Genomic DNA, 19,905 nt, shown 5'->3' with positions numbered 1-19,905 from the left:
AAGACGACTTCAGTTGGGCATTCGGATAAATTTCTGATAAGATTTCTTCAACAATAGAACACACTGTCATAGGAAGTATTTGAACAGAAACTGGACGGTTGGTAGGGATGCTACGGCAGGGTTTTGGGCAGAGTTTAGACTACATGATATCCAACTTATTTCTGCTCTCTATATTCTATTTCTTTACCAGGCCCATGAGGGAAAAATAAGTTAATTTTTTTCCCTTCTATTTAATTGAGTCTTATCCTCAGAAACTGTCTGGACAAATCCCTACTGTTTCTTAACAAGGTTTTTCAGAAGTGGTTTGACATTGCCTCCTTCCTAAGGCTAAGAGAAAGTGACTGGTCCAAAACCACCTAGCTGGCTTTGTGCCTAAGATGGGATTAAAATTCAGGATCTCCCAGTTTTTGATGCCTTAACCACTACGTCAAAACATAAAATTTAGACTTCAAATTGCCCTGTTTTCAGTTTCAAATGGCTACTCTCCGTTCAAAACAGGCTTTCCAATCTTAGTGGAAATGCTCTCTACTGTTTCAAGCATTCCAGAATCGTTGAAACCAGTGTGCTGAGCCTGAAGTGTTTTCCAAATTCACAATGTTCTGCACAAGACTAGAAATGTCTTTTACTGGGATGTACCCAGAGGAAAAACTGTTTGCATGCTGTTATCAGTACTAACACAAGTGCTGGTTCACCAGGGGTGTTTTTGGAGAGCAGGGGTGGAGGGAGAATGATGTGTTGCACAAGGTTGCCTGAGCATGCCAGACATGAGCATGGCTCAGTATGTTGGGTGAACCCAGACAAGTGAATCAGAAAAAAACTCACTATTCAGATAACCATAGGTTAGCATTTTGCAGACACACAACTTAACGTGAGCTCATCCACTCTGCCCTCCTCCCAAGGCACTCAATCCTTAGCTTTACCCTGGTTCACTCAATTAACCCAATGCCCTAGATTCCCACAGCAGGCCGAAACAGACTCCTAAACCTGGCTTCACACAATGCCCGAGGCTCCAGATCTATTTGTTGATTGACTCCATTGCTGTACCCCAAAGATGTTTCCCCGCTCCTTCAGTTTTTCGTCCCAGTTTTGAAGAAGCTTCTTGAATGAGAAGTGAAACGCTTTTTTCAAAGAAAACACCAAGGAACTCCAGCTGCTTTGGGACCATAATGGATGACTCTCCATCATTCAGGTCATAGTTGTCAACAAAGGTGCTTTTTTTTCAATTGGCAACTGGGAAGTCTGAAAAGCACCTTTGGAACAACCATGATCTGGGTGATGGAGAACCTCCATTGCTGGGTCCATAGCACATGCTGAACAGTCCCTGCCATCACGCATTCCAATCCTTCACCCTAGAGAGAAGAGCTGCAAAAGGAGCCTAGTCCTGCCCACCTCATCAACTCAGCCTGAACCACCGTATGTATCCTGGCTAAAGGTAAAGGTTCCCCTTGTAGATATGTGCTAGCTGTTCCCGACTCTAGGGGGCGGTGCTCATATCCGTTTCAAAGCCAAAGAGCCAGCGCTGTCCCAAAACGTCTCTGTGGTCATGTGGCCAAGGCGCACAGAATGCTACCATCCCACCAAAGGTGGTTCCTATTTTTCTACTTGCACTTTTACATGCTTTCGAACTGCTAGGTTGGCAGAAGCTGGGACAAGTCACGGGAGCTCACTCCATTATGTGGCGCTAGGGATTCAAACCGCCATCCTTTCTGATCGACAAGCTCAGCATTTTTGCCATTGAGCCACTGTGTCCCTTCTATCCTGGCTAGCACACTCCAATTCAGCCAGGTTCTCCAGCTTGGCCAACTCCCCATCTCAGCTGCCATGCTTCAATCCCAGCGACCACCAGAGGAAAACAGGGTGACCTGGGCAGACACCCCCACCCCAACCTGGAGAGAGGAGGTTGGTGCAGGGTGCTGCACTAGAAGACCTCCAAGTTCCCTTCCATGGGATTCTATGCTTGCTCCGGTTAGTTGCACACCATTTGCGGGGGGGGGGGGGTGTCTTTGATGCCTTGGGCTCCCCAAGTTGGGTTGGATGCCACTCCCTTGATTAGGGAGCAACTTCCCTTCCTTTCCCTGGTGCAGGTGGTGGGATCAAGGGGAGTTTCAGAGACACCCCAGGGCACGGCAGCGTCTGGGATGGGGGGGAGTCGCCCCCTCCCACAGCCGCTGTGGCTCCCTCATTCTCCCCCCTCCTGTTGATCTGGGGGCGGGGCCCACTAAGCTCCTCCCTCCCCGCCAGCCGTTACCTGTCTGTCTTTCCGTCTCTCTCTTTTCGCTTCAGGGCCCGGCCCGGCCCAGCCGCGGGCCCCCCCGGACGCTTCCCTTCCCGGCTGCCGGGAAAACAAGGGGAAGTTGAGGGGGGGAAGGGGGCTGCCCGGTGCGTCGGGCAGAGCAAAGCGCCGAAGGAAGGCAGCCAGGAAGGGAGCCACTTCGCCCTGACTGACTGGACTGACTGATGGAGTAGGAGCCACCTCCGCTCCTCACTCCGGGGTCACCGGGCCTGGGCTGACCCCGGCGCTCAGCCAATGAGCGGGAGCGCTGGCCACAAGGCCGCCGCCCACCGCCGCCCCTGATTGGACGCCGCGGCGGAGAGGGCGGGAAGAAGGGAGTGGAAAGGCCCCGCCTTCTCTCCGCCTCCCTCCTGGCGTTTCCTCCTCCTCCTCTTCTTGTTCTTGGCGTCTCTCTCGAAGGGATAAGAGTCCTCCGCGGCCCCCCCGCCAACTATACACACACTTCCGGCCCGTCTGGACAACTTTTGCTTCTCTTTGGGCTCTCTGGGAAAGAGAAAGGAGCCTTGATCATAGAGTCGCGGGTGGGCAGAACGGCGCCGACCCACTTCCTCCTCCTCCTCCTCTCCTCCTCCTCCTCCTCCTCCTCCTCCTCCCTTTTCCTCCCTCCCCGCACGCAAGCAACACACCTCCGCCGCTGCCCGAGAAGACGGCTTTCCTTGCCTCCTGCCGGAAGTTGTAAAGCTTCACCTCTATGGTCCCACCGGAAGTAGCGATAGCTGGGCAAGGGGACACCGGCTGATAACGGCTGTCAAGAGGAGGGGGAGGGGGCGGTGTTTGCCAGCCGCGATGGAGGCGCGGAGGAGGGCTTGATCCGCCTCAGAGAAACGTTGCCGTCTGATCGGAAGGCCGAGAAGATTGAGGGTGGGTTGGGGCGGGGGGGGAAGGTTTGTTGCATAGGAGTGTGGTGAGCGGGGGGGGGGGTGTCCTTGCTCCAATGGGTGTTGGAGGTGGGTGGGACACTATTATCACCATTGTAAGCTTTTATTCATTAAGTAAGCTGCATAAACAGAGGGATAGAATCAAATCGTCTTGTCATCTGATTGCACCAGTGAGGCTAAAACCAATTTCATTGTCTTTATTTTGTACAAGGACAATAAAGGCTATACTTTATTTATATAATTTATTTTATACTTTATATATTTTTATTTTATATATTTATATATTACTTTATATAATATTTATATATTTTATTTTATACTTTATTATATAATATCTAACAATACTAAGATCACATGAAGTGTTAATGCCAATTTATAAGGCCTTGGGAAGGCCACACTTGGAATCCTGCATCCAGTTTTGGTCGCCATGATGTCAGAAAGGATGTGGAGACTCTAGAAAGAGTGCAGAGAAGAGCAAGAAAGAGGATGAGGGGACTGGAGGCTAAAGCATAGGAAGAACGGTTGCAGGAACTGAGCATGGCTAGTTTAATGAAAAGAAGGACCAGGGGAGACATGATAGCAGTCTTCCAATATCTCAGAAGAGGGAGTCAAGCTATTCTATTCTATTCAACATGAAACCCAGCCACCAGAACATTTTAAGTGTCACAAATATCATTGATCGGCTTTGATGGTTGATACAAGTTGCTGCTGTATCTTAGGTATCAACTAAATTCATTGTTATTTTTATTATTGTTGTTATTTTGGAAATCATCCCTCCTGGAAATACGACCTCCCCCCCCCCCCCAATATCTTGGAACATAGGTGAGAAGAATGGAAAGGTAGAGTACCCCAGAGAGAAAGGCTGTTTATATCTCTGTTACCTATGGCTGTATAATATATCATCTTACATTTACGTATGATACACAGGTAGTCCTCGACTTTACAGCAGTTTGTATAGTGACCAAAGTTGCAACGGCACTGAAAAAAAGTGACTTAGGACTGTTTTTCACACAACTGTTGCACCATCTCCGTGGTCATGTGATCAAAATTTGGATATTTATGAGTTGCAGCATCCCAAGGTCATGTGGTGGGGAATCCAGATTCACTTAACAACCACGTTCCTAACTTACCGACTGCTGTGATTCACTTCACAACTGTGGCCAAAAAATTCGTATAATGGGGCAAAACTCATTTAACAAACATCTTGCTTAGCAACAGAAAGATTGGGTTCCGTTGTGGTTGTAAGTCGAGCACTACCTGTACCCAGGTAGTTCTCGATATTCTATGGAGATTCTCAGTCATCCAGGTCATGGTTGTCCCAAAGGTGCTTTTTTCTCAAGAGGCAACTGGATTTTCAGGTTTTTCTCTGAAGATGTTTTGCTTCTTTACACAAGAAGCTTCTTGAGGTTTTGTGCCTGAGGCAGGATTAAAACTCACTCTCCCATGCACATGCCTTGTGCCTTAACCCTGTACTAAGCTGCCATCTGCTGGGACCAAGAAAAAAAAATCCTACTACTAGCATTGCAACTGCTAGTAATTACATTGATGCACTCGTGCATTAGAAATTTACCTAGTAACAATACAGAAGCGGTTTATAATTGCCGCCTTGTAGAATGCTTAACTTCCAAGTCTACGTTAAATACTGGGAGCTGCTCTGAATGAAATAATTTGTTTCCTCTAGACTACATTCCTGCATGCAGCATGAATATTTAGGATTTCAAAAATGGAGAAGTGCAAAAAAAAAAGGTGAAGAGATAGAGGAATTGTTTTCAAATAGAAGATTTTTTAAGGGATAGGATTAGGATAGATAGTTATTTGAGAGGTCTTGAGCAGATTAGGATGACCACATGTGATAGAAAAAATCCAAAAGTACTGTAGATAATTCAAATATTTGGTTTTTAGTATAACTAGTTTAGCATATGGCATCTACATTCTTAAAGATCCATCTCATCCTGGGCACCCTTTTTATGAACTATTATCATCTGGCAGACGGTACAGGATAATAAAAACAAGGACAAATAGGCTGAAAACCTGCTTCTGTCCGAGGGCAGTAACCATGAACCTGAAGACAGCATTTAATTTTGTTGTACCATGTGCAATGACAATAAAGTAAAGTACATCACTGATAGTATAACTAGAGATTAAATGTTAGTGGTTAAGTTGTTAGACCTCAATTAAGTAAAATCAGTTGCTGGCCTAGAGTCAGCCAAGAAAGTTCTTTTAATAATACAAATATATACGGTTTCAAAAAATAGAGAGAAAGAAATGCAAAAAATATATAAAAATAGACCAAGTGAGAGAGGAATTGTCTCCCTCGGGCTAGTTCAAGAGGGTTGCTGCTGTGAGAATGAAAAAGACAGAAGCCTTCATGGAAACTACCTTGACTGAGGAAATAGTAGAATATAAATCTAATTTAAAAAGTAATTAGTAGCTATATTTGAATAGTACTTGGTGCTTAAATGTTTCCAATCTTATAACTTGAATTGTTTTGACTTTTCACTAAGAATCATTACTGACCTCACATTTCTTGTCATTTTTTTTAGGTACAGTAGAATTGGAATCTTTACAAAATTTTATCTTATATGAGAGTCAGTTCCTGAAAAGAAACAATGGAATTGGAATTGGAATTTTTACAAAGTTATATCTTATATGACAATCAGTTCCCGCGGGAAAAAAACCCAATTCAAATCCTGCAGATTTGAATATACTGTATAAAGAATCCCAGGATATATAAAAATTGCTGATAATGGAGACTTACTTTCACTTCCTCCAAAAAGCATATAATGATATAATTGCTGGTGTTTTGTTAGCCCAAGATAGTTACAAATGTGCAGCTCTTCTAAACCCTTCAGTTTTTTCATCAGCAAAAAATTGTGAATTATGTGCCTGTCATTTTTTTTCTAAATTGGATGCTCAGCTCTCTTCCGGTCTAGACCCCCAAAACAACGAACATGATATTTCTACAAACCTTAGCCATCTGAAGTGCCACGCCCGGGAAATTATTCTGCTTCAGTTAACTTTGATCGAGATGATGCTTGCCAAACTGCATGTGCAAGAGGTAGCTACTGAAATAAAACAGAAATACATGGAGATCCTAAGAATCCTGGAAGAATCAAACATTGTCTCTGAATTAGTAAGTTTCCCAAAGGTTGTATTTTTCTCAGACTCCTTTGTTAAGGTGTCTCGTAGCTGCAACTCCTGTCTGTTTCGATTTCTCCTAGATTCATCTGTTACGTAGTTCAGATAAACAGCTCTCTCACATGGCTTCTAAAAGTTTGGCTTCCCTTGTGCATTTTCAGCTAAGAGAAGAGGTAAGTCAGAAAGGGAGCTTTGAAGTTACTATTTAACCAAATGTATCTGCTGCGTGGTTTTATACAATAATACAATACAATACAATACAATACAATACAATAATACAATACAATACAATAATACAATACAATACAATAGTAGAGTTGGAAGGGACCTTGGAGGTTTTGATTTTACTTACAAGTACAAATGTAATAATAGCTGCCAGGAGTAACAGTTCAGGATTTTTTACAATGAGCACGTAGTACAGAACTTAAAACTTCATCTTTAACGTTATAAATCCCCTTCCAGCAAAAATACTAATTACATCTCGTGCACTCTCAATTCAGCCGGTTTTGTTCTCCCAGAAAAAGAAGAGGTAAGCTTATACCTGGTGGTGCCATCTGTTACCCCCTTCTAATTACGTTGCTTTTACTCATTGGGCTGGCCAGATAGATGTTTCTGCCTTCCTCATTGGACCATGTACTTTTCTCCCAAATGGGAAAAGAGGGCCAGATTTTATTTTAAGAAATGTAAATACTATAAATCCATAAATGACAAGCCATATTCTTTAAGGAGGCATTCTTCATAATTTATACCGAAGGAAATATTTCTTCCATTTAACTATACTTTTTGTGGATATGTATGATGTATATCAAAGTGGTTTTAATGATGCATCTAATTCAACCACTATTTACCAGATTTTTTTTAGCTAGCTTATATTTAAGAATGTATTATTTCCTGTTTTTTCTCTACTTGATACAATATTTCAAGATAATTTTAACATTTCTTGTTTTTTGTGGGAGAATAAAACATTTTCCCCCCAAAACAGCCAGGAAAAGCTCTGAGTTTTCAAACTGGAGGAGTGGGGGAAGGCTTTTCCAGTGTATTTAGATTGCACTCATTTGGTTATCTTTCGGTTCATTTTAAATTCCTGATAGCTTTTTTTCTAATTGTGCGGTGTATGCATTGCAATCTTTTAATGCCATGTTTATGTTTGATTGTTTACAAGCATTAGCTGTATAGAACTAGAACCCCTGGAATGAAACAGTTGTAGATGGATAAAAATAAAAAGAAGTGCAAGTATATTACATTAATAATGTCGTCAGTAAAGAGACACGGTGGCTCGGTGGCTAAGACGCTGAGCTTGTTTATCAGAAAAGTTGGCAGTTTGAATCCCTAGCGCCGCGTAACAGAGTGAGCTCCCATTACTTGTCTCAGTTTCTGCCAACCTAGCAGTTCGAAAGCATGTAAAAAATGCAAGTAGAAAAATAGGAACCACCTTTGGTGGGAAGGTAACAGCGCTCCGTGTGCCTCCGGCGTTTAGTCATGCCGGCCACATGACCACGGAGACGTCTTCGGACAGGGATGAGCGCTGCCCCCTAGAGTCGGGAATGACTAGCTCATATGTGTGAGGGGAACCTTTACCTTTAATGTTGTTGCTATTAGTAGCGCATCTCAAACTTTTGTAGCCCACCCTCATTAATGACTTTGTTTTTTTAGGGGGGGGGAATAGGAAGACGGCTGGCCTTCTTTTTTTTAGACTTGCTGCTTTTCTATATCAAGAAAATAGTTGGTGCTGACCATAATTTTAACAATATGGTCAGACGCTTTATACATTCTGCATTTTGATGCAGATTCTTTTTCATGTGCAACTGTGCCTCCTTAGTTTCCTCCTGCTACCTGGTGTCATAATGCAGTACTAAAATAATCAGATAGAGGGCTTCATAGGACAAGAGAAATCATATTTTGGATATTCTGCTGTTCACGGTGCATGTAGATTTTCCTGCAGATCTAGTGTATGTATGGAAGCTACTGTTTGCAATAGTCTGTCATCTATTCTCCAAAACAGATTTTTTTCTCTTTAGCCTGAATTTGACTGAACTCAAGTAATGGCAGGGCCCCACCTAAATCCATGACTTTTCCACCCACTGTACATTTTCTTAGGACAGAAACCATTCCCCTTTCTTTCAGCCGTCAAAAAATTGCCACGCAGGTAATTACAGCAGTATGAAAAGGTGGGAAGTTTTAAAATTAGGATAAATAATCAGTTCATTTGATTGAGGAAAACAAAGCGTTACGGGGGTGAGGGTGAGCTTTTAAAGTTAAGCTTTATAGGAGCGATTGATAGAATAGGTAGGTGGAAAAATTCGTTGACATTCAACTTTAAAGCCTGCACTACAGAATATGAAAGTGTGGAATTTAACCAAAGGTCTTAGGATAAAGTGAGGCGATTTGTGATCTCAGATATATTCCTGAATGTTATTCAATGATGCCTCAGCATGAGGAGGTATTGGCAGCCCAGCCTTTTGACTGCAGTGCTTAGAAAATGTCACTTAAAATTTCTTCTAAGCTTGCTAAAGGCATAAAGGGAAAAAACATGTGCTTGTGCTCTGTGCAACTGAAATTAAATATAGGTAGTCCTCAACTTGCAACTATTCATTTAGTGACCATTCCAAAGTATAACGCCACTGGAAAAAAAGTGACCTGACTATTTTTTCACACTTACAACTGTTGAAGCATCCCCATGGAATGAAAATTCAGACGCTTGGCAACTGACTCATAGTTGTGACGGTTGCTGTGTCCAGGCATCGTAGGATCCCCCCCCCCTTTGCGACCTTCTGACCAGCGAAGTCAATTGGGAAGCCAGATTCACTTAACAACGGTGTGGCTAACTTAACTACTGCAGGGATTCATTTAATACCTGGAAAGGTCACAGAAGGGGGCAAAGTTCATTTAACAACTGCCTCGCTTAGCAACTAAAAAATTAGGCTCCACACTGCTCATATTTCCATGTAAACAGGTTGGAGAGAATGCTCGTTTCCAGCTTTTCAGCTAGAAAGAAAGAGAGAGGGGGGGGGGATTTCACCCATCATGTTTACTATGCTATTTGAAATAAATACCTTTGGCTGGATTTGCACAATGTACTAGGTGGTAAGCTGTAATTACAAAAAACTGGCTACCATACTAAGCCAAAGGTCAATCTTACAGGTTAATGAGATACATAAACCTAACTGTATGCTGTCAGTTTCTAGTAAAACCATCCTAGACCATTTGACTCGGCCTTTCATCCTTCCAGGGTCAGTAAAATGAGGACCGAGATTGTTGGGGGAAGATGCTGACTCTGTAAACTGCTTAGAGAGGGCTGTAAAAGCATTGTGAAGTGGTATATAAGTCTAAGTGCTATTGCTATTTAGAGACACTTTGCTGGTTTATGAGTTCTCATTTCCAATCTGAAATTAGTTCAGTACACAACTGATTTGATCCTAATTAAGTACGGAGGCCAATATAGCAATAACACTTAGACTTACATACCGCTTCATAGTGGTATCTAAGTCTCTAAGTGGTTTACAGAGTCAGCCTCTTGCCCCCAACAAACTGGGTTCTCATTTTACCCACCTTGGAAGGATGTAAGGCTGAGTCAACCTTGAGCCTGGTGAGATTCGAACTGCCAAACTGCAGCTAGCAGTCAGCTGAAGTAGCCTGCAGTAACCACTGAGCCACCTCGGCTCTTGGATGTGGATTATATGTGGATTAATTAAGGGAGCCTATATACCTAATCCTCACAGTATTGTTTTATGTCTAGATATATTAACCGATGTATGGCTGTAATATTAGTATTATCTTCCTTCTCATCTTCTCTACTACCTCCTCTTATTGATATCGTATTATGATTATTATTACTCTGTGGCTTTGCATGTATCTTGAGAGCTTCTGCACCGGAGACAAATTCCATGCGTGGAATTCCATCACACTTGGCCAGATAAAGTATTCTATCTATTCCATCTGTCTATTCTATGTGCTCTTCTGCTTTTATGACTGGTAAAACAAAGTGTTGAGTAATAAAGCTGTAAGAGTTGGGTAATAAGCTAGATAGACCTTGCTTTGTGTTACTGGTTTGGCTAGCTAGTCACTTTAAGAGTACAAAATGATGAGAAAACGGCCAATGCCAAAAACGTTTGGAATGGTTATCTTTTTCCTGCTTCTCCCTTGTCTTGATTTTTGGGGAAGGGTTAAAGGTTATCCTTCAGACAGATGTCCAGGAAGTCATCATTTGTTCAGTGCAACCCAGAGTAATTTGCGTTCTCTCTTTTTTCTCAGAATTCATTCAATAGCGCTTGGCTTGCTTTTTGTTTAGAGACTTTATCAGGATCTCCCAGTAATAGTTCAATAGCGGAATGCCTCTGGATTTTGACCAACGTAATAAAAGAAATTTTGAATGATGACAACCCTTGCAAAGAAGGTACTGTTTCAATTGGCATTACGTTGCAAGTAGCTAATAGAAGATCAGTGCACAGTTACTCTTCCCGAAAGCTACTCATACATTCATATTGTTATGGGTACCGCTTGTCTTCAGGGAAGAAATAGGTTTTTAATGAGAAAAAGTTCTAATTTTGACTGATAATTTAGTTAAGGCCTCTCTATCATATTTAAAAGGGACGCGGTGGCTCAGTGGCTAAGATGCTGAGCTTGACGATCAGAAAGGTTGGCGGTTTGAATCCCTAGCACCACATAATGGAGTGAGCTCCCATTACTTGTCCCAGTTTCTGCCAACCTAACAGTTCGAAAGCATGTAAAAATGCAAGTAGAAAAATAGGAACCACCTTTGATGGGAAGGTAACAGCGTTCCATGCGCCTTTGGTGCTGAGTCATGCCGGCCACATGACCATGGAGACATCTTCAGACAGCACTGGCTCTTCGGCTTTGAAACAGAGATGACCACTGCCCCCTAGAGTTGGGAACAAGTAGCACATATGTGTGAGGGGAACCTTTGCCTTTATCACATTTAAGTCCTGCTTGATGCTGGTGTTGTCGTTGTTATTATAGGTGACCTGAAGAAACTTCTTACTCCACTTAACAACGTGCTGGAAAACTTTTACAGTTCCATCCTTTCTTATTATTTATCTGCTCACAATATTCCACTATCTGCAAAATCAATCAATGACATGAATAGCTTTCTAGATCTCTTTGAGCTGCTTGCAGCTTCCAGGATTCACGTGCCACTCAACCTTGGATGCCAGAGGGTATTGTTTTTGAGCTCTTGCGATATCGGCTGCCTTGCCGCATTGCCCGTTCGTGGTTTCATCAAGAAGAAATCGATTGCGTTGCTTAAGAACTGCATTCTACACAAAGCGGGCGAAGACCTAATTAAGACGAAGGCGCTTCCTTCCTCATCCCGGGACCCTCATTTCGACAACGACCGATTAGCGCTGGCTGATGCCATGCTACACTTTGTGAATTCCGATTGGCTGGGCAGGTTGGGTGTTAGTGGAAACACCCGCCATTTTGACGGTAGCATCATTGAATCTCAAGCCCAGGCGAAGAGTAACTTCGATGTAGTGGTCTTCAGATCCTTAAGCTTGCTTCTGCTTAAAGCGTTAGAGATGAAGAGCCGGGATTTTGCCTACAAAACTGAATCACAAGGTAATTTTGCTTCCTACAGCATCTTCAAAGTGTTTCACAAGAAAGAGTTTTGTGAGTAGAACTACCTACAAGGTGAAAACAAATGGGGTTGCCACCGTATTTTTATATATTGGTTCTGAAGTGATAGCAGTTTAAAGCAGGGGTGTCAAATTCAAGGCCCGCGGGTCAAATCCCGCCTGCAGGGTGCTTAAATCTGGCCTGTGGGGCCACTCTGAGAACAGTCAAGGACTGGTCCGCGGTGCCTCTGCCAGTGAAAGTGGAGCCGTTGCGGCCAAAAACAGCTCGGGAGCCTGTTTTCACTGGCAGAGTACTCGCACCACCACAGACGCCCCTGACACAAGTGATATCAATTTGGCCACACCCACCCTGTCCCCCGAGGTCAAACACAACCCTGAATGCGGCCCTCAATGAAATCGTGTTTGACACCCCTGGTTTAGAGGAATGGAAGTTAAGACTTTCTTGAGTGGAAGGGAGAAATGTGTTAATCCACCAGTGTTTCTCTCCTTTATTGGTTGAACTACTTCTCCTTCCAGTATGCTGAAGAAGGATTTACTACCTATTTATAAACTGCATATGCTTTGAGAAATAATTTTTCCAGGCAGATCCATGGATTTATTATAGTAATTCGAAAGCTATCCAAGACATTTGTTCTATCACTTAAACTACAAGCTTTAACTACTATATTATGGATTAACTACTGGTAAAGCTTTAAAGTGGATTGCCTTTCACTGCTTAGAGAATCTAAGCAACCTATAGAAAACTGAGTAATACCCTGTTTCCCCGGAAATAAGACCTCCCCGGATAATAACCTCCCCAATTGGGCTTTTGAGTGCATGCACTCAAATAAGCCCTCCCCTGAAAATATTGCAACACAGCAGCAGCCATGAAGTGACCATGCCCGCCGTCTCCTGCACCTCAAAAATAATGAGACCTCCCCGAAAATAAGTCCAAGTGCTTATTTCAGGGATCAAAAGAAAATAAGACCCTGTCTTATTTTCAGGAAACACGGTAATAATAAGAAAATATTTAAAGATGGTGTTTTTTTTTAACGCATAATAGATTTTGAGGATCAAATCGTAGAGATGTACAGAAAGAACGGTGGCTGCCGAATGGATGTGCAAATTTTGGTTTCACAGACTCTGGAGAAATAAGTTACTTTTAAGAGGAGATGCCAGTTCATTCATTCACCTGGCATTTCAGTGAAAAGTTGCTTCAGAACATTCAGAATATTCCCAACGTGGCACGGAGGTGCCTATAAGCAAAGTTACCTTGTACAAGAGGTGGGAGGATTGTGTTTAACGTGAGCAGGTGTTGCAATCCAAAGTTTCTCTAGAGAATGTAGATGTTCAGTGCACTGTGCAATTTGAAATTCAGTTTGGTTGCGTCTCCAACTTAATTAAGAAATTAAGTTGGAGACGCAGAAGTCTCGAAACACAGTCCACAAAAGATTGGGCTCAGCTAAAGTGGAGAGTTTTCAGTGGAGTGGATAATTACATGTACACAGGATCAGTTTTCTGGATTATGGAAGCTGTAGGCAGAGATGCTTTTCATCTGTTGCACGAGCAGAAAGTTTGTGCCACGTTGAATTTGAAAATGGATCCTTCTTTTCCCCGAGCCCAGCCTTAGCATCGTTTTACTAAGTACTTAGGTCAGTACCAGTAGCGTTTTCTGGTATAAAAAAATGGATTCTTGTCTCCAAAGACTGTATGGGTAATCCTCAACCTACGACCACAATAGAGCCCAACATTTATGTTGCTAAGCGAGACTTTTGTTACGTGGGTTTTGTCCCCATTTTATGACCTTTCTTGCTGCAGTTGTTAAGTTAGTACCACGGTTGTTAAGTGAATCTGGCTTCCCCATTGACTTTGCTTGTCAGAAGGTCGCCAAAGGAGATCACATGACCCCGTGACGCTGTAACCGTCATAAGTACGAGTCAGCTGCCAAGCGGCTGAATTTTGGTCACGTGATCACAGGGATGCTGTAATGGTCATAAGTGCGAGCAACTGTCCTAAGTCACTTTTTTCAATGCTGTTGAAGTCACTAAAGGGACTGTTGTAAAACAGGGACCATCTGTAGTAATATGTTCTTGGCACCCGAGTAAAAATACTTTTTAAAATATTTGTTTTATTAAATATTATTATTATTATTATTATCCTACCTGTAGCTAGTCAGGGTCCCACCAAATTCTTGCAGTGACTGTAAGTGGAGACATGGAAGGAAAAAAGAAGAATAGCAAAAGACAGCAAAATCGATACATTTTTAGGATATTTTTTCTTGCTGCTCTTGCCTTTTGGGGCAAGACTTATTGGAAATGAAAAGCTTCCTTAAAGGTTTTAGATTTAAAAGACGTTGGCAAGCAAGATATTGTCACTCTTGGTCATCGATAGCGTTTTGAAATGAAATTTTCACTATTGTTTCTCCTATGCGTTCCCATTAGAACAGGTAATGCTAAAAAGATAGGTGTTCCTCACATATTGTAAATTTTAAATCAAAAGCAAATATATGTATATGATTTTGGGCTGCCATTGATTTTTTTTCTTTTTCTTCATTTTAGTTCATTTGGAGAGTGTTATGGGTCTACTCTTGACAGTCGTAAAAAGCCACCTGAAGCCTTTGGCCAGTATCCGCTTATCTGAACACCCTTGCATGTGGATTTCTCTGTTTATAGAACAAGATGATGAGATGGTAGAAGCTGTAAAGTCATTGCTGGCAATTTATTTAAACTTGGAAAGGTGAGTGCCCTTTTTCCCAGGAGCCATCAACTTGTATCTGCTCAAAATTATCGATCGCCATAAATCTCTTGAAAGTGAACAGACAGTTCAGGCAAAAGTATTCAAATTGAAACATTCATTCCATTTCATTTTGCTTCCAGCATATCACTCCTTCTAAGAAAAAAGGGACGTGGGGGCTCAGTGGCTAAGACGCTAAGCTTGTCGATCAGAACATTCGGCGGTTCGAATCCCTAGCAGCACGTAATGGAGTGAGCTCCCGTTCCTCATCCCAGCTTCTGCCAACCTAGCAGTTTGATAGCATGTAAAAATGCAAGTAGAAAAAATAGGAGCCACCTTTGGTGGGAAGGGAACAGTGTTTTGTGTGCCTTCGGCGTTTAGTCATGCCGGCCATATGACCACGAAGACGACAGCGTTAGCTCTTCGGCTTTGAAACAGAGATAAGCACTGCCCCCTAGAGTCGGGAACAGCTAGCACATATGGGTGAGGGGAACCTTTACCTTAAGACCAAATTATTCCTGGGACAACTCTAGCAGACTTACCTGTTCCTCTCAAATACAGTAGGACATGAATAATGTTTGCATTTGGAATCAGGTATTATCTAGAGTTTCTTTTCTTCCATATGCAAGGAATTTAACAAGCAGTACAAAGAAGATGTGCAGCATTCTTCCGTATCATAAACGGGACAGTCAAATATGCATCCCTTCTTTAAATAAGACCGTAGAAACATTGACAGAGAGATCAGTGAAGTAATCTGCTGGTCCATTAATTACTCTCAATGAAACAGAGAGAATTGTATTCTGAAATTTCGACATAGCTCTTCAGCTTTGTCATGAATTCAGTTCATTTCTCTTTCTGTAGGGAAGGAGGCAAGAGTGCTTAGGATGTACGGTAGGTTCCAAACATGTGCTTTGAACCGAATACCAGTTATTTTACTTTATTGCAGATTTTACTGATACCCGTTATTTATTTAATATGTGATTATTATTTTTTCAGCAGATGAGCACTGCTCCCCCAGTGAGAATTAATTAAACCAGTGGAATGGCTTAGCTCCAGATGTTGTGGATGCTCCATTACTGGAGGTTTTCAAAAGGAGACTGGACAGCTGTTTGTCCAGGATAGTATAAAGGCAGTGATGGCTAACCTTTTTGGCGCTGCGTGCCAAAAGCACGCCTGCGCACACCCATAATGCAACGCGCATGCGAGCAACCCCCCCTCGCGTGCGCCCGCATCTCACACATGCGTGGCAGACCCCAAAAACAGCTGTCCAGTGAGAGGCGCTCATGCACGGCGGAGCTGAGTTGCGGTGATGGCTCGTCTGCCCACAGAGAGGGCTCTGCGTGCCACCTGTGGCACTTGTGCCATAGGTTCGCCCTCACAGGTATAGGGTCCCCTGCTTGAGAGTGGGACTACAAGACCTCCAAGGTCTCTTCCAACCCTATTGCTCTAGGTATCTTGGAAGCCCCATAATCCATCACCACAGATTCTGTTTATGCCAATTGTCTGAAACATCTTAGTCACCCCCTAGTTACTTGGTGCTGGCTCGTGTTTGGATTTCCTTCTGCAGGATATTGGAAGATCATTGCACACTGAGTCGTAATCATTTTACCTGAAGACAACCGGGATAAAACATAGGTTGCCCCCCCTAAACTAAGCTTTCTCTCGCGTTATTTTAGTTCAGTGACACACTACAAAATGCTATTCTCCAATGGTTTCTTAGTTCACAAAGGGAGGCAGATATTTGTTATTTATTTAGGTATAACCACACCATACTTTGTTTCCACGTGAAGGCCCGTAGACTGATCAAGTGTTCCTAATTAGTAATTACTAATTACCGATGCCTTTCTCTTCCATTTCATAAGCTAATATCAAATTACAGTTGACGGAGGTGAAAACAAGCATGCTCTCTTTCTTCGTTTGCTCACTTTCTTCCCTTTTATTCATATCATGTGCTCTACTGTTAAAAAGTGCTTGATAAAAACGATCGCCGGTTGAGAAGTCATCATTTAATCTTCTACGCTGTTGCTTATTTTTTAGATCCTGCCACGGCGTTAATTTCACCCTCTGCCGTTCAGACGACGGAATCCAGGACAATCGGACACATCAGAATGGCTATAATCCCCACTGCATCTTCTTATGCCTCTTAGGGAGTATCGCATTTGACGCCATGGTCCTTTTGGATTTCTTGATTTCGTCGGAAACCTGCTTCTTGGAATACTTTGTGCAATATTTAAAACTCCTTCTAGAAGACTGGCCCCGGTTCGTCCGAGTTTCCAAATGCTTTAAGTTCACCGTTGGCAAAGATCTCAGAACGTGGGGGGAGAACTTCTCCTGCCAGCAAAAAGATGACTCCAACTCAGACCTCACAGGGCAGAGCACGGCATACGATCCACGGGCTTCTAAGGAGGCCCTTTTGCCTTCCTCCCTGAAGTTGTCTACCCTTCTCCGTCAGGGAGACAGTCAAGCCTTGCAACCCCCCAATTTTGATTTTGTGACCACATCTAGTGCCCCACATTTACCGGGGGCTTTTCAGAAGCTGGTTGATTATGATAGCTCAGATGATTCCGAAGGGGACTGCGTCAGAGAAGAATGTTTGACGGGCACTGAAGACGAAGCTTTAAACTCCCGAGCCTGTCCAAATAAAGCCGTTCTTGACGAGAGTGCAAAAAGCTCCAAGCAAGAAGGGCTCCCTGTCATTGAGCAAGATTTGGATATGTCATCAGGCTCCAGCAGCAAACTGTTCCCTCCAGAATTTAAATTAGCAGGTAAAACTTTGCAGAAAGCAACCGCGTGTTTCCAACAGTTGCAAAAGTCCATTTCTAGGCTACATGCAAAGAGACTCTTCCCATACAACCCAAATGCACTCGTGAAGCTCTTGAATCAAATTCATAGAATTAGCGAAGATCCCCGAGCTGCTTCAGACTAGTCAATTTGTAAAGATATATAGTCCTCCAGGTTAAACCCATCTATTGGTTAGCATTTGAAAGGATGTTCCAGAAAATTAATAGGCTCTGAAATACGTGGCCCAAATGCGTTGTATGGGATTGAAGTATGTATTGTTTATGAATTGTCTGCTTGGTTAAAAAAAAACACTGTAGCTTCAAATCCCTTGATCCGTTTAACTCCAGAAGGGGGTTACAATCTTGTCTGTGCTATGTGTGAATTTCCCCCCTGAGTTTTTTTTTTTTAAGGCAATAAATTCTGAATTTTATTTTTGGCACCTCGCTCTGTCTGAGATCATTTTGATATGAAGGATATATGTCCTCAGTAAGAATTAATTGCTGCTTTTTAAAAGAGAATGCAATAAGATTTGTCTGATACAGATACAGATTAACAGAGTTGGAAGGGATCTTATATAGGTCATCTAGTCCAACCCCCCGCTCAAGCAGGAGACCCTACATCATTTCTGACAAATGGCAATCCAATCTCTTCTTGAAAGTCTTAAGTGATGAAGCTCCCACAATGTCCAAAGGCAACTTCTATTCCATTGGTTGATTGTTCTCACTGTCAGAAAGTTTCTCCTTATTTCTAGGTCGAATCTCTCCCTGGTCACTTTCCATCCATTATTCCTTGTCTGGCCTTTGGGTGCTTTGGAAAATAGCTTGAGCCCCTCCTCTCTGTGGCAGCCCCTCAAATATTGAAAGACTGCTCTCCTGTGTCCCCTGGTCCTTCTCTTTGCTAGGCTAGCCATGCCCAGTTCCTGCAACTGTTCTTCATATATTTTAGTCTCCAGTCCCCTAATCATCCTGGTTGGTCACCTCTGCACTTTTTCTAGAGTCTCAACATCTTTTTTATAGTATGGTGACCAAAACTGGATGAGGATAGGATAGCTCTGTATACCCATTCTGAGGAAGGAAAGCATGTCATGATTAAATCATTTAAAGTTTTATGAATTGGGAAAGGATGGCTGAAGGGGAAAAGATTCAAGTTTTACAGTTTTCTCCTTCAAAAATGGGTCATAAGAGCATTCCACCTCTTATCGGCGTATGCTCTAATGTTATATTGCTTATGATATAAACCGAACAACTTAAGCCCTGGTGGTGCAGTGGTTAGAATGCAGTGTTGCAGGCTGACTCTGCCCACCGCCAGAAGTTTGATTTTGACCAGCTGAAGGTTGGTTCCATCCAGAAGAGAGGAAAGAGGAGGAAAGAAGAAAGGGTAAAGAAGAGGAAGAAAGAGAGGGGCAGTAAGAATAGGAGAGAGGCGAGGAAGAGGAAAGTAGTGGGGGGGGGAAGAAAGGGAAGAAAAGAAAGGAGAGGAGGAAAGAAGAAAGTAGAGAAGAAGGGAGGGTGATAGGGTTGTTGTGAAACTGAATATATGGGGTGGCAGAACAGCAAGGTTGATTATACTATTGAATTTGTAGGGGAAGAATTGAATTGTTATCAATGTTAAAAGATAATATAGAATATAAGAATGTATATTTGTGAATGTATGTATGAGAACAAAAATAAAACTCTTTTTTTTTTAAAAAAAAGTTGGTTTTATCCTTCCGAAGTTGGTAAAATGAGGACCCAGATTGTTGGGGGCAATTTGCTGACATTGTAAAGAGAGAGAGAGCTCTGAAGCACTATATACAGTCTAAGTGCTATTGCTATTAACTTGTTATTCAACAGCCCATTTCCAGAGAGCAATAGCTAGAACTGACTTCCTTAAATATTCTGGGTGGTCTACAGGAACACAGTAAACATGTCAACAAAGAAAAAGTGAGACTGAAGAAATAAAGTGTGTTTTGGGATCCTGCTAAATCGCAAAAAAAAGGGGAAGTGGCTTGCTTCAGTAACCACATCACTTTGTACTGCCAGGATGCTCTTCACAATGGAGAAAGCCAAAAGCGGGCATTCACATTACCAAATAGTTGTTGGACCTGTCCAAGGTGCCTTATGGATGCATAAATAAGGATGGAGCGTATGGGAGTCGATGGTGCAGCATAAATGCATATGATTTCATATACTGTGAAAGCTTGAGTGGTTTCGGACGATAACTAGCAGCCGGTAAAAGCTGTTTCATATTGAAGGTAATGCAAGAGCTCTCCACTTCATTTTATACTGCCACATTCTGGGCCAGCTGCACAGTGCCCTTTAAGGGCAGTTCTGCTCTGACCTCGGCTTCCTGAGAGCATGAAGCAAACTCCTTGTCCTGATAAAAACCCCTTTTATGAATTGACACTGAATTCTGCTCATTCACATCCAGCAAAGTCTTTCAAGAGAGGATTTACAGTTACAGACCTTATCCGGCTTGGAGAGCTGCCAGGCCGATATCTGCAGAACTTGGCAAGGAGTCTCAGAGAGTCACG

At 42.6% G+C, this 19,905-nt stretch overlaps 2 protein-coding genes across 3 annotated transcripts in view; one reads left to right on the top strand and one right to left on the bottom strand.

The window, feature by feature from the left end:
* The window catches only part of ASB7 (ankyrin repeat and SOCS box containing 7), a 37,863-nt gene extending 34,873 nt beyond the window's left edge, over positions 1-2,990 (bottom strand). Inside the window, exon 1 of one of the 2 annotated variants that reach the window (XM_081964844.1) lies at positions 2,920-2,990. The gene's annotated coding sequence lies outside the window, so the exon portion shown is untranslated. Of the gene's footprint in view, positions 1-2,248; positions 2,857-2,919 lie in introns of those variants that run through there. The other variant, XM_081964842.1, reaches the window with a different exon arrangement.
* Positions 2,991-3,010: 20 nt separating this feature from the next.
* Positions 3,011-17,832, top strand: LINS1 (lines homolog 1). The gene is made up of 7 exons (XM_081964828.1): positions 3,011-3,154; positions 5,715-6,304; positions 6,393-6,482; positions 10,561-10,702; positions 11,287-11,883; positions 14,438-14,615; positions 16,650-17,832. Exons 2-7 carry the CDS (start codon positions 5,918-5,920, stop codon positions 17,536-17,538), a joined length of 2,283 nt encoding a protein of 760 aa, XP_081820954.1. The 5' UTR covers positions 3,011-3,154; positions 5,715-5,917; the 3' UTR covers positions 17,539-17,832.
* The last annotated feature ends 2,073 nt before the right edge of the window (positions 17,833-19,905 follow it).

Source organism: Natrix helvetica (genome assembly GCF_964273705.1).
Source record: "Natrix helvetica genome assembly, chromosome: 12".
NCBI lineage: Eukaryota > Metazoa > Chordata > Lepidosauria > Squamata > Natricidae > Natrix > Natrix helvetica.
Note: the sequence above shows the minus strand (reverse complement) of the source record. Positions and strands in the feature narration are given on the sequence as shown.

Bases quoted from the DNA above. Each gene is read 5' to 3' on its own strand.
- LINS1 (XM_081964828.1), top strand. From the start codon at position 5,918: ATGGAGACTTACTTTCACTTCCTCCAAAAAGCATATAATGATATAATT. The intron at 6,483-10,560 runs GTAAGTCAGAAA...CTTTTTTCTCAG, and splicing joins ATTTTCAGCTAAGAGAAGAG to AATTCATTCAATAGCGCTTG. The intron at 10,703-11,286 runs GTACTGTTTCAA...TTGTTATTATAG, and splicing joins TGACAACCCTTGCAAAGAAG to GTGACCTGAAGAAACTTCTT.